Source organism: Lytechinus pictus, chromosome 15 (genome assembly GCF_037042905.1).
Source record: "Lytechinus pictus isolate F3 Inbred chromosome 15, Lp3.0, whole genome shotgun sequence".
Taxonomy (NCBI): domain Eukaryota; kingdom Metazoa; phylum Echinodermata; class Echinoidea; order Temnopleuroida; family Toxopneustidae; genus Lytechinus; species Lytechinus pictus.
In genome coordinates, this window is record NC_087259.1 from 11489183 (window position 1) to 11503884 (window position 14702).

Consider the following 14702-nt stretch of genomic DNA (forward strand, 5'->3'; position numbering starts at 1 on the left):
AATAACCCTGAGAGTTGCCATGGCATTGTATTTAATACATTGAATAGAGTTAAATTTTCAGTGCTTTTCCTACAGTATTAGATTTTGGGGTTGGATATTTAGTGCTATTTTAACATATATATTAGAATTTGGAGGGGTGTGATATGAGGCTTGCACTGTGTACCGTTTCTCCAAATCAGCCACAGATTCTGGCATGTATTTTTTTAATGAATTGAGGCTTATCTCTATGTAGTTGTAGGGTAGGGTGGGGGGGGGGGGAGTTGAGTTTTTCATTCCTTTTTGTCTCTCAAGCATGATATTACTACAGTGACAACATCTGCAGGGGCCCGTTTCATTATTATTATTGGTATAATTTGTTCGGCAAATAATACAAAAATATATTTCCGTAAAAACAATACAAAATAAGAAATATCAACCATTGGAATGCCAGGGACAGAAAAAATTAACTGAATTACTGTGGCATGAAGCCTCCTGTCCCGATTCCAATGGTTGATTTACAATATATATTTATTAATAACTCATAAAGGACTTACAAAGTTCTGTTGTAACTTTGCCATTATGGCAACTACCATGGTAACAGGGCTCAGCAGCAAATCACAATCAGGGTTGCCACATGTGGTAGTTGCCATGATGGCAAAGTTACCTTAGTTGTAACTCTTTATGAAACAGGCCCCTGGGGGGTGTTCCACAAAGATTTAAGTATGACTTAAGTCGCACTTAAATGCGGACGCGTATCTCAAATGCAACGCGCAATCTAATTGATCAATACGCAGTAGTGCGCGTCCTCTTTGCATGATCTGACCAATGCGGTCTCGCCTTTTATACCGCACGCAACTAGGCATTAAAGTGCGACTCTAAGTCATACTTAAATCTTTGTGAAACACCCCCCTGGTCTCTCGAGAGTTAAAAGGGCAAGGCTGCCTGAACACTGGGGTAGGACATTGATATCTCATCTCATCGTTTTGAAAACAAAACACACTATTTTCCCCTGATTTGTAGATGTCCATGAAACTTAACACCCCAGTGAGACTATGATTTCATCGCATACATGTGCTATTTCATTAAAGAATGATCATGAAAACAATCTGAATTATCTTTTGCCTAGGTTTTGGCAACAGTAAGTAATCTCTTTTAAAATTCATCATTTTGTCATTTTCTAATTGGAACGTTATTATCTTACACCTTTTTACCATTATTAACTTTGTTTACTTACTGGTATTTTAGGTTTGCATGATTGATCTTCCTTATTTGATTTCAGAGGATCCCTTTTTTTCATGGTCATTTCTCCATTGTTTCTCATACATTGCCATACACTAGCCTAACCATGAAGAAATGATTAAAGCTGTAAGTTCATAATGTTGACTTATTGTTTGACTATCCAATAGTACTCTAAGAGTGCAGACTGTTGAATGCAAAAAAAAAACCCAGTACAGTATGCATTTTGACATACATGTAAACTGTGAACCAGTTGAAAATTCTGTTAAGTTAATTTTTGTTTGTCAAGGATAGCAATTGTATCTACATGTATTTATTTGCTTGTGATGACATTACTCGATTTAATATTTTGAAAAAAAAAAAAACTTCCATTTATAATCTATCCATGCTCATGCACTTAATAGTCCCTTTGTAATGCCCGCAAGCCACATGTATGCCATGGGCAGTACTTTTTATCAATATTATGATTTGAATAAAAAAAAACCTCTTATTTTGATAGCATACTCTAAAATGTCTTGATCCCATGTACATGCATGTTGTGTATACCTGCATATATGCGTCTGTACCCCATTTTTATTTGTCTTTTAATATGCTTGTCCAATATTCCTGTGCACATCAGAAATGATGGATGAGCCTATGTTTCTGATTTCTTTTTTTAACTGTTTATTTTTCGTAATTTTGGTTTGGAATTTATTGGTTGGTATTTGTTGCACTCTTTAATCTTTATGTACATATTACAAAAAAAAACATGCATGGTCAATATACATGTTTATTTTCCATTGTTATATTCAAGGATCTGAACTTTTTAACAAAGCTTCCATATAGTGCACAACCTACATGTATTAACCAATTGACTTCTATAATCTGCATGCAGATCTGTACATAACCCTTGTCTATGTCCAAGGACCACCTGGTTCGAAGAGGCAGTAGGATAAAATAACCACTCTTTAGTTAATACCCGAATGTGAAAATGGTTTGATAGCATGCAAATTTAAGAGGAAAAACCAAAGAAATTCGGAGTTGCTTGGCAATGGCATGTACATATACTCTCCTTTCTATATATGTTTCTTGTCTATTATTGCCCTTGCAATGTCTGTGTGTTGGTCAGTTTCTTGGAAGTGGTGACCGTAGACTTCATAGCTTGCTGTGTTCTTGTAGTTGATGGCGGTATAAGAACACTGGGATTGCATATACATGTATTTGTATTCCTGGTGGTAGTAGTACTTGATACTTCTTGATGAAGTAATCCCTTTGGCAGCTCATACAGAAGCTATACTGGGATGACGAAAAAAGAAAATGATGTAGGCAGGATGAAATTGGAGTATGAGTTTCACATTTTTAGTATTTATTCAAATAAAAAATTGAAGATCGTCTGTGAAAAGCGTAGGAGTCATTTGGAATCACACTGCTTATCACACCTTTACTTGGCCTGGCGGGTGTTTCATAAAGCTGTTCGTAAGTTAAGAGCGACTTTAAGAACGACTGGTGATCCATTCTTGTAGTAAATGGTACACACCATTGCATGATTGGCGATGATTTAGCGCGCAAGAAAGGATCACCAGTCGTTCTTAAAGTCGCTCTTAACTTATGAACAGCTTTATGAAATAGCACCAACATGCATCTGATACATGTACATGTATTTCATGCACAGTCTAATTCTCGCTACCCCAAATAGTGATTTTGCCGAGATCCGGGAAAATCCCTGTAACCCGCATTGCATTATGGGATAGCTTTTCGGTATTACAACTTCCTGTTCGGAAGTCCAATGCACTGTTTTGCCATTCAGATCAACAGTGCCGTCATGCACAACAACACAACGTCGCTTTCGCTCGGAAAGTTCGTGATCACAACCCTCTCTTTCACGATACAGTTTAACAGCCTTTTCTGCTAAAGTCACTAATTCTGCCCGACGCTTTCCATTGCACGGTATTCCTCTGTCAGTTTAGATTTTTTTAAGTTCCGAAACTGATTTTTTTATCCATTTTGTGGTCGACGAAAAATTGAACGGAATGAATGCTGTATATATTTAGTGTCTAGTCGAATACGATCGTGATGTCAGGCCGGTCGCTAAATGCAAAATTTTAAGATATTCATTTTTTGTTTACTATTTTTATAACCAAATAAAAACATGAATAAAAATTATTTTCACGTGAAATATATTTTTCCTTTTTTATTAATAGTTCAAATGGAATCAAAACTGACCAAATTAAATAAAAAGTATTATAATCTGTACATATTACGCTGATTGGCATCGATTGCAGCGTGGTGGAAAACTCAGTATCGCGAACGCTGAACCGCAAGTGGTGATGACGACCCGACGGAGTGAAAATTATCTCGTCTCGCGCATTATGAGATTTTTGTTCCTATTTGAGGTAGCGAGAATTGATTAATACATGTATGTGGTTGTGTGCAACTTGAGGGCATAGTCTGACCAATGCGATGATGCTGTGCTGCGTGCGATTTCAATTTTAAGTGGAATTAAGTCATTTTTATACTAAATGTGAACCCCCCTGTGATTGTTTTTGGTACTAGACCAGCAGTTAACCGTTGACTGATGTACAAAAAAAAAAAAATTTCAAATTGAAGTTATATTGTATAGGATTCAATAATGTAGTTTAGAGTGTAAATATACATGTAGTATGGAACTTGGTGAATTTAATCATTGTGGCTCAATAGAATAAAAGAATTTTAGTGTTGATCATATTAAAGTTCTTTTTTTTTTTTGCTTAATGATGATGATAAAGAGATATCAAAACACTTTGAATAAGTTTCCAAAGTACATGACTGTACTAAATATGCAAAGTGAAAAATAGAAAGATTTTTTGCATATAAAGAATTAACAATTTAAATAGTATATATGTATGATACATGTAAGACTGCTTCACTTATAAATAATTCGTCCAAAGTCCATTAATATCAAACAACAGAGTACAAATAATATTACATTCACTTCTCCTTTTTTCGTGAACATTAAAAGTGCACAGTTTCATAATCATTTGAAGCACATGTAGATGAACACCTTTTTTTTTCAAATTACATTCATTTTTTTTCAATTATAAAACAGTGACAAGCGTGTATTAAATGTAAGTTGATCAAGGTTTATGGATACACGACTTAGAATTCATAATGTACTGGTACATAGAAATAACAAGGTTAGAATTCACAGTGGAACACAATGTCAATAACCCTACAGCAATTGTATGAAATATGATAGTATAATTAAAATAATGTTAATGATTATTACATTTGTAAACACGTGAATCACCTGTATTGAACAAGATCAAATAAAGAGCAGCACGTACATGTGCATGTGTGTGAAAACCTGCATATGATGTGTATAGACTATATAGACTTTGTGGAACAGCTGCTTGAGCCAAAAATCAATTAATCTAGGCCTGATAAATGTTTTATTGTACTTGAGAATAAGAACCAGGTTGGGTATGCATGCATGCAAGCAGATACAGGGATACAAGATTTTTTTTTTTTTCTTGAAGAATATTGATTTAGTGTCTGTGTGGTGGTTATACAGTAGTTTGGTCAGTGTAAGTCACCAGATTTGTCAAAGTAACATTATTATCCTCCTCCTCCTTCTCTTCCCCTTCCTCCTTCTCCTGCCCCCCCCCCTACTCCCCCTTGTCCTCCTCAAAAAAATCCACCACTTGGTAATAAATGTACACCCTTATGTCTCAGCTGTCTGTTTTGTTTGCTAAGGTCCTGTAATTTAATTTAATTAACGTCTGCCCCTTCTAATAAAACAGTACGTGTCAAATGGTACCCCCCCCAAAAAAAAAAAAAAAGTTGCTTGTTTATGACCAAAGTTTGAATTGGTTAGGACTGTCTGTCCTTGTCTAGAGATTGCAACCAGCTACATGTATTAAAAAAAGAACACAACTTTTGAAAGTCCTGTAAACCCTTGTACAATTTTTGTACTTTCTCAGACAGCATTGCATGTACATGTGACCTTTACTTTAGTCAAAGTCACTCCAGTAAAAACAGCTATATCTGATTCATTCAAATAAACCTGAAATTATTCTTCAAATAAATGTCTGCAGATACATGGCATTGGTAAAATCCCTTTGCCCCCCCCCCCCCAATTTTGTTTTGTGTAGTATACATGTAAAATAGTCAGGTTTTGTCATGGACCCACATGCATGCTCATAGCAATGCAACAATATTATCTACTGGTAGTAGGAGTGGGCTATAAATGGGTGATTTTTGGTTTTACTGTGGGAACAGTTTTTTTGTGTTCCTTTTACCTTATCTCAACATGAAATGACAATATTTTTTGTCTCGGGTCCGAGAAAAAAGTGTGCCGGGCCAAAATCCAAAATGGCCGCCAAAACCCCCCAAAATCACAGTTTTGGCCACAACTTTTTTATTTGGTGGTCATTTTCTATGGTTTTGGTGTCTATTCATATGTTTTTGGGGGCAGGCAATTTGTTTTTCCTATAATTAGTACTTTTAAACCATTATTTGTAGAGTTAAAAGGTAATTATACCTAAATTTTCCCATTTTTGTAACCTTTTTTCAGCCAAAAAGTGGGTTTTATCATCCTGGGGTTCTGGGATATTAGATGGTACGAGGTCAACAATAGCAAGCAGCTTCATGTAGCTTTTATTCCTCCACTTTGGGTTTTACGGATATTTGTGAAATATATCTTATCAAATAAAAGAAAATGTCATTTATCCATAGGGGCTATACGGTGTACAACTGAATGCACTGTACATACTACACTGCATATATCCATGCATTGACCACCATGGAATATGACAAGGCCTGTATATATAAACTATAGAGTATAGTGTCATAGAAATGAGCTTCAAATGTTTAGAATTAGATTGTAAATTTGATTCCTTGTCAGCTGATGTACATGGTGAAACCAGTAACGTAAATTAAACTTACATGTACATGTAAATATCACATACATGTATATACTGTACATGTATACGTACATCACATTTTTAGCCATATCTTCTTCATTTGGAGGCTTTTTTTTTAACCTGGTTCTGGTGTCTAACTGCCTGGGCCTATGTTTATGGGGTCAGGTAACTACTAGTATCATGGTAACGCTGATCAACAGCCAATCAGAATAAAGGATTGCATGCAAGTTACCATTAAGTTAAGTACTTAACATAATGGTAAATTTTTATGCAACGGGGCCCAGAATAGCTACATTGTAAATTACCTCTCTCCGCCCCCTGAATTAGCATATTTGACAAAACATGTCCTCAATTTCTGAGACAAAACACATCTTCAATTTCTGAGGCATCTAATTCTAAACCTGAGAGCTCATTTCTATGACACTATAGTTTATACAAGCTTTGTTATCTGTCATGGTGGCCAATGCATTTATGCAGTGCAGTATGTATGTACAGTACATTGTATATATGTATACTGTATAGCCCCAATGGATAATTGACATTTTTTTATTTAATAAGATATATTTCACAAATATCCGTAAAACCCAAAGAGGAGGAATAAAAGCAATATAGCTATATGAAGCTGCTTGCTATTGTTGACCTCATACCATCTAATATCCCAGAACCCCAGGATGATAAAACCTACTTTTTGGCTGAAAAAAGGCTACAAAAATTGGAAAATTTAGGTATAATTACCTTTTAACTCTACAAATAATGGTTTAAAAGTACTAATTATAGGAAAAACAAATTGCCTGCCCCAAAAAACATATGAAAAGACACCAAAACCAGAGAAATTGACCACCAAATAAAAAAATTGTGGCCAAAACTGTGATTTTGGGGAGTTTTGGCGGCCATTTTGGATTTTGGCCCGGCACACTTTTTTCTCGGACCCGAGACAAAAAATATTGTTATTTCATGTTGAGATACATTACAAGGAATAAAAAAAAACTGTTGTCATATTGAAATTACAAAAAAAGTATTTTTGACCCATGTATAGCCCACTCCTACTGGTAGTGATAAAATTTAGTATCATTTCACTGGTCATAACATTTCTGAGAATATTTTATCTCATTGCGTGTAATTGTGTTTGCCCTCCGATTTTGTGACCCTCGCCAACCACTAAAAACGTGAGCAGGGCAATTACAGGTCAGCATTGGTAACGTTGTGTGCCACAGTTATGTAATTCCCACCCATATAATAACATGTAATGGAGTAGAGTCGTAAAATGTAACTGTTTTATGCGATTGTGCCTTGGGAGAGATCCAACTCTTCAGCCTTGACGACAGATCCTTACATGAAAGAACACTGTCTCACAGTTCATTCAAAGTGTGGAACAGAATGTGATATCACCACTGGCGGATCCAGGGAGGGGGCGGGGCACAGCCGGCCCGTGCCGCCCCCCCCCCCCTTGAGAGGCACAATCAAAATTTGTAATGTAAATATGCTGTTCTAACACAAGTGTGCCCCCCTTTGAAAGCGATGACTTTTTTTTTGCTTATCAAATTTTCTCGGGGAAAATGTGCCCTTTTGAAAAATCCTGGATCCTGTTTATATGCTCAAATGTAACACTCTGAATATACTCACATATAGTCCATTATATGGACCCAATGTGAACTCTATGCAAAATCATCTTTACACTGCTACTTATCATGCTCAAATTGAACACTGCAGGGGCCGCGGAAGCGGGGGGGCTGGGGGGGCTTCAGCCCCCCCCCCACTTTTTTCAAAAACCGTGTACAAAAACGTAAAAATGACCATATGATTGTGATTTTTTGCATGGTCAGCCCCCCACTTTTGGCTCAGCCCCCCCACTTTGAAAACCGTTCCGCGGCCCCTGCACTGAATCGCATATTCATACGTGTACAGTCCACCATAGGCACCAATTGGCCGGCATTCTGAACTCGGGTTTTATAACTAAAGACCATGGTCCAACTCTGTGCTAAGAGTATGGGAAGCCAAACATGTCAAAATTTGTTCACATGGTACATGTACATGTATGTTTCTTATGTTTACTGTGCTCTTTCCTAATTCTTAATGGTGAAGACAATCATCTTTATTTTATCCTTCCCAGACAGTTAAAAATGCATTAAGAGTCGAAAGAGCTGATACTATGATTGTCAAGTACTGTTCTAGATGTGTGTCGCAATTGGCTATCCATAGTTAAACCACAACTTTAGACCTTGGGAGTGCTTCATGAAAGGACTTGTCAGACATTTTATCCGACTAGTTCTGTTTTCTCTGACAGTTACCATAGTAACAGTGCTACTCGATCAGCCTATCAAAATCAAGGAAAGTTGTCAGATCTGACAATTTGTCAACTTGTCGGACGAAAATGTTGAGGAAATGCTCCCCAGGCCAGAGTTTTCATTAAATCTGACTTCAGAATACAGGCCATCGTGTACACAGTACTTACAAAATTAATGTAAAATTTGATAAATTTTAGCATTTTAACAGTGTGAATCACATACATGTATGCACACAGTGTACTATGTGAGCACACTGAACGCACATACTGTAGCTCTGTCCACAGTGTGGAATTGTAGTTGTTAAATTTGAGTATCTTATTACATTTTAAACATAGTTATCACTTGATATGAAATTAAATTTTTGTATTTTTTATTTCTACTCAGGCTGAAACTGATCTCCGTAAGGCCCAGGCAGATTTCGACCGACAGTATGAAATTACCACATTGCTCCTCGAAGGGATCACTAGTGCACATGTAAGCGATGATTTGTAGAATTTGATCTCTAGCCCCCACCCCTCCCCAACAAAATTCTGAATTTCAGAGCTCTCGTTCCGCTCAGTTTCTTGTGTTTGCGTCATTAATGATCCCTCTATTAGTGCCAGCAACATTTTACCTGCTGCTTATTTTTCAGAGGTATAAAAAACATGGTACATGAATGCATGAGCTTATAGCATGCTACTGCACATGTGCCATCTGCGGGTAGGTGCGTTTGTACTATTTGGGCAGAGCTTGGACAGTTTAAAGATTTAACGTCTCATTGACTAAACTTTGCTTTGACAAATGTAGAATCATGTAATTATTCTGAAAGTTTACCCAAGATATTGAATGCAGGACAATTATATATCAAGCTTTTTGGAGGAAAGTCTTAATGTGTTTTTTTTTTGGTGTGTTTATAGGGAACTGGTGGGGGGGGGGGGGGTTGGTTGAGAGGTTTTTATTCTGGAAAGGTGTTTGGTTTTCATGAGAAAATCAATCAAAATATGAACTTTCAAATAATTACTAGACCATTACAACCTGGTGGGTGTTTCATAAAGCTGTTCGTAAGATAAGAGCGACTTTAAGAACGACTGGTGATCCTTTCTTTTGGTAAATGGTATGCACCATTGACGATGCTTTAGCGCGTAAAAAAGGATTACCAGTCGTTCTTAAAGTCGCTCTTAACTTACGAACAGCTTTATGAAACACCCACCAGGTATGTTGTATTTCGAGCAATATTAGCTATTAAAACCCTTATTATAAAAGCAATGGTATGTGAAGTATTATTTACTCATTATAATGGATTGTAAATATCTCCTCTCTTGAAAACTCTCTTCTTTAAACAGTCAACTCACTTGGAACGTTTGAAGGACTTTGTCGAGGCCCAGCAGACATACTATGCTCAGTGCAGCCAAACCATGGCTGAGCTGCAGCAGCAACTTGGAAAGTAAGTCACATGATTAGTCACATGATTACAATCAGAACTAAAAGCCCATATAGCTCTGGTAAAGGTTGAATAATGAAAGTACCATCTGACATTCCAATCTTGAAAAAGTGTAGAGGAACTTTCTCCTTTTTAACCATTTATTTCTTTGTAATTTTTTTTATTTTTTTATTTTGTATCTCTCTCAATAACATTTTAATTTTTCTTAAAAAAGGGACCCTTTCGGCACTTTTAATGAAATTTTAACTGTATTTCAGAAACTACAGACAATCATTTTCCAGCACATTTCTTTTTGAAGAAATGGTTTTATATAATAAAGATATGCAGACACATGTACATGTATTTTATTTGAGGCATTCAATGCAAATCCCCCAAATTATCAAATAAAACACATTTTTTTGTGTTTTATATTCTCTCCATTATAATATTGTTGGGTATAATAAATGCAAGTATTATTGTAATAGCGATATGCACTTTCATGGTGGTTTACCCAAAATTTCAAACATATATTTTTATTTGTAATATATTATTTTAGTTGGGGTTGAAGATGTGGCAGGTAAAGAGAGCTGTCAGCAGATTTGTTTAAAAGTTTATTTTTGAAGAAAGATTTATGTCCCCCCCCCTCCCCTGGTATTTTATATCAATCAGTAGCATCAGCATCAGATAACAAGTTCATGACATTGCCTATCTCAGTGCAACACCATTGCTCCTAACATCCTCAAAATGGTATTCTTTGGCATTACTATTTTCGTTGAAAGTTCAGAGTTGCCCCCTCGCCTGACTCAAAAACTTTCTTCAGACTCTTTATCCTTGTTTATAATAGATTAATGTCATAATGTCTGCATTATTCCGCTTCTTGCACCTCTGAGCTGTGCAACTATAAACAAAGAATGATAGTTCCCAGAATAAAATGACACCCCTGATGACAAAAATAAAAGCCCTTAAAGAAAAGGGGAAAAAAGTTGATTCATACTTGGTGTATTGGTTCCTTTCAGCATTTACTTATGTAAAAAAAAAAATCTATAATTATGTATTATTGTGATGGACATGGTGCTATATAGGTTTCTTGGTAATTATAGGAAGTTCATTTTGTGGGAGTGGAAAGTTTGGCTTATCGGCTCTTTAGCCAGATATTTAGTGCATTTAAGTCTTTAATTTGGTGCATTTCTAAATTCTTGAAACGTGTTTAAATTAGTCATTATTTTATGACATTTATGACACTAGCTTCTTAATGTGACTAAGGAGATATAAGTATTATGTGTAGTTCAGTAGGGATTTACATGTACGTATACACATTGTCAATGATCTAGGAACTTTTTTAAAATGCACTTTTTCTTTTATCTTTTACGTATTGTATTTAAAAGTATTTTACTTCAAGGTATCATTTATTTTGCTGAATAATGAAAAAAAAAATACAAATGCTGGTTGGCATGACATTTTTTCCAAAGACCTATCGTTTAGCTGCATGAAATATCACAGTGTGGCAGACTTGTACATGTACCCATATCAGACACGATGCTTGCTCAATGCTATGCTCAATATTGCATGCACATTTGTTCTCCAGCTCCATCAATCATTTTCAATGTTTGATTTTAAACAAATTTCACCAAAAAATAGTACTGTACTTCGGATAAACTGAAAAAAGCTTTGTTGATTACCCAAGTTTCCAATTCTCAAATAACGGCAAGCTTTAGTTTCCTGATTAGTTATTTGCATGCATTATAGTTCTATTCAATAGTTATAATTAATAATGAACAGATCTTATAATAATAATAATAATATGTCCATTTATACAGCGCAGTTACTATGTGCATAATAACTCAACTGCGCTTTGAAACTTGGGAGGAATGATGATGAATTATAGATTAAAAAAAACCTATAAAGATTTCATCAGGCATTAGAGGGGCGGGGCAGATGTCAAATCCTATTATTTTAATACAAAGTATATACAGTATATGCTGTATGTTTTCAAAGTATATTATCGTTCAGTCTAAAATCTAAAACATTGTTATTTAGGGGTTTGATAGCAAAATAATTGTGTAGAAGGATAACGTAGGGTGTTTTGATGTGACAATTTGCTATGACATATTAAGCTGAAGTTGCCAGTAAGCACCACATAATGTCAATTGAGTTAATTGTCAAAAGAGTTAAAATAAAATCCTAAATCATGGGAAGACTAGTTGTATGACACAGAAATAGAATTACAACTTGTAGTACATGTATTTGTATACTGTGGGGCAGCTACATGTACAGTGTTCGTGTTTTCATATTATAACCCCCCCCCCCCCCCCGTTATAATTTATAAAGAAATGAAATAGGAAAGGAGAAAGTAGAAGATAGAGAGGTATTGAAACGAGAGTGCTGGGTAATTTTCTTCAAACTACAATTTGTCTTTGCATGAAAAAAAGTTTCTTTAAACACCCCCCTCCCCCCTCCCATCAAAAGCCCCAATTAAACCCTGTATACATGTGCAAATGTACTTTAAAAAATAGTTATTTTCCCCATGGATATTTAACAATGAAATATAATTTCTGCTCAATCCAAAGCTAAAACTTACAGTGGATGGCTAAACACCAACGGTCTGCATTCTATTTTATACCCTTTAATTTGCTCTGTTGATTATTCCATTTTTTCCTGTTCAGTGATAATGCATTTTTTATAGATTGGTTGTTTGTCGTCTGGCTGTTGAAGTTTTCCACTTTGAATAATGAATTTTATGGGAAGTGCATGGTGTACATCTATCTATTGCAGCTTTAGAGAATGATGAGTTTGACCTATTTGGACAGTGTGATAGTATCATTGTACGAACTAATGAAAAAAATTTAAATTAGATTTTGACAAATCCTTGTACATGTATGAAGGGCTTTTACCTTTAAAATGCTCTCCAGACTCCAGATGAATTCTGCCAAATAAGGATGAAAGACTTTATAGAGAATACTCATGGCATTATTTGCATACAGTGTAGTCAACGTAACTTGCCACTCTCGCTCAAAGAAAAAAAAAATCTGCAGATGCCTTCTCACCATTTGAAACTTTTTTGAAACTTTTTTTTTTTGCTGATTAATGCATTAAGAACCCAATTTAATTTTCAAAGCCCACTTGTGTTTGCCACTACATGTAAAAGCCTGAAACCTGAAAATATGGATTCATTCAAAAAGTTTTGCAAAAGGGATACAAAGTACATTACAGAACAGGGATGTTGCAGATGAAACTTGTAGGATACATGTACATACTATTTCATATGCCTTAATTAACATTGGGAATAATTATTTGTTTCATAGAAAACTTTTCTTGATTTTAACACATAAGGTTTTTATTTGTCTAAGCTAACAACTATTCTTACATTACATCAATTTGAATAACAAAATGATTCTCACCTTGTCTGCATATAAAACTCAACTTTCTCTTTTAATCCAAATGTCATCGGGAGCATGAGTTGTATGTATTCAAATAGCTTGCCTAGCATCCCGAATCTATGTTTCTATGTACGCAGCATACCGGGTTCAATGGGTAGTATCAGGCCGCCACGCCCTGCCTCGGGCCCCCCTCAGGGTGTGGCTACCACCACGCCCATGCCCACAGCCCCACCCCTCGATACGATGCTCCCAGAGGATAAGTCGCGGCCGCAGAAAGGGGTCCGGAAAGCCAAAGTCCTTTACGATTACGATGCGGCAGATGATTCTGAACTATCACTTCTTGCCGATGAGGTATGAATGCCTGTTAGAGAGACATGTAACCTACTAATCCATTATTATCATGTGTGGAGTGTTAGTTTAAAACATTTTGTCAGTTTTTGAAGAGTGGCCCTTCTTATATCTATTAATGAAAGTTTCCCCTTCCTATTTACATATATGTATATCCTACTTAAACATGTGAACAATCTGTTGTAATTTAATGTTTAGTATAGGAGAGTAAAATTTCTTAGAAACACCAAATCTTCCAGCTATATCAAAGCAATTCCTTACAGTTGGGGGGGGGGGTTAGGAAGGGGAGGGTATAATTCAAAGTAGAGCAAATGAAAACACATGGATATTGTGTCCTAATAAATACATGTAACCCTCTCCCCTCCTCCCAAAAAGGAATAGATGTACATGTAATAGGTAATTATCAAATATGAATAATTCTGGTTTAAATTTTGGAGCTTGACCCTTTCTCCTGGAACTCTTAAAAGATGCCAAATCAAAACTTTGCAAGTTCCCTCCCCAAATGCTCTGTTGGTTGCATTTTTTTTTATCCCTGGAATTCATTGCATGATATTTTGATGCACATTTCATTGTTTATTCAGTGGTATTCGGTGGAGGTTTTCTTTTTTTTTTTTGCCTACCACTTCTATTTTTTTAATTTGTACAGTCTTTCGAGAGATTCTTTGTATTTTCCTCTTTTTTTCTTCTTGAAAGCTAGTAGCATGTTGTTGTGATCAAGGAATATTTAGTATCATGCAAAATTTGATTTCCCATCCCCCTTTATTTTATGGTGTAAATCTTGTGGATGAAATGTTTTCATTTGTGAAAAATGTTTACAATCATGTTTTGGATGATTCTAAGTTCTTGTTTGTTTGTGTAGCCTACTTGATAGTTGATAGAAAATTATTGTTTGTTTTTCACAATACCCATTGAAGTCCTACTTCCAGTTGGATTAATTGATTATACATGTAGCCTGTGATATGTGGTTATCTCCTGACTAAATGGTTTTGTGAAAAAGGCCCCTTAAAGGAATGTACTTAAATCAATATGTACAGTGGTGTTCAAAAGTTAGTGAACTTCTCCAGAAAAATGAACATATTTATAGTGTTCAAGTTCTGCATTATGAATTCAGGGGATAAAATTAATATTTTAAATATTACATTCAATGAATTTTGCTTCTCTGGGCTCGCTGAACTCTAGGGTTGTCTACATTCAACAC

The 14702-nt window shown here is 35.6% G+C and overlaps 1 protein-coding gene across 2 annotated transcripts in view; it reads left to right on the forward strand.

Annotated features, from left to right (window-relative positions):
- Positions 1 to 14702, forward strand: part of LOC129277758 (endophilin-B1-like) — a 37952-nt gene that overhangs the window by 10825 nt on the left and 12425 nt on the right. The window contains exons 6-9 of one of the 2 annotated variants that reach the window (XM_054913919.2): positions 1318 to 1344; positions 8765 to 8854; positions 9703 to 9803; positions 13294 to 13507. In XM_054913919.2, coding sequence (XP_054769894.2) covers positions 1318 to 1344; positions 8765 to 8854; positions 9703 to 9803; positions 13294 to 13507 — 432 coding nt within the window. The remainder of the gene's footprint in view (positions 1 to 1317; positions 1345 to 8764; positions 8855 to 9702; positions 9804 to 13293; positions 13508 to 14702) is intronic. The other variant, XM_054913920.2, reaches the window with a different exon arrangement.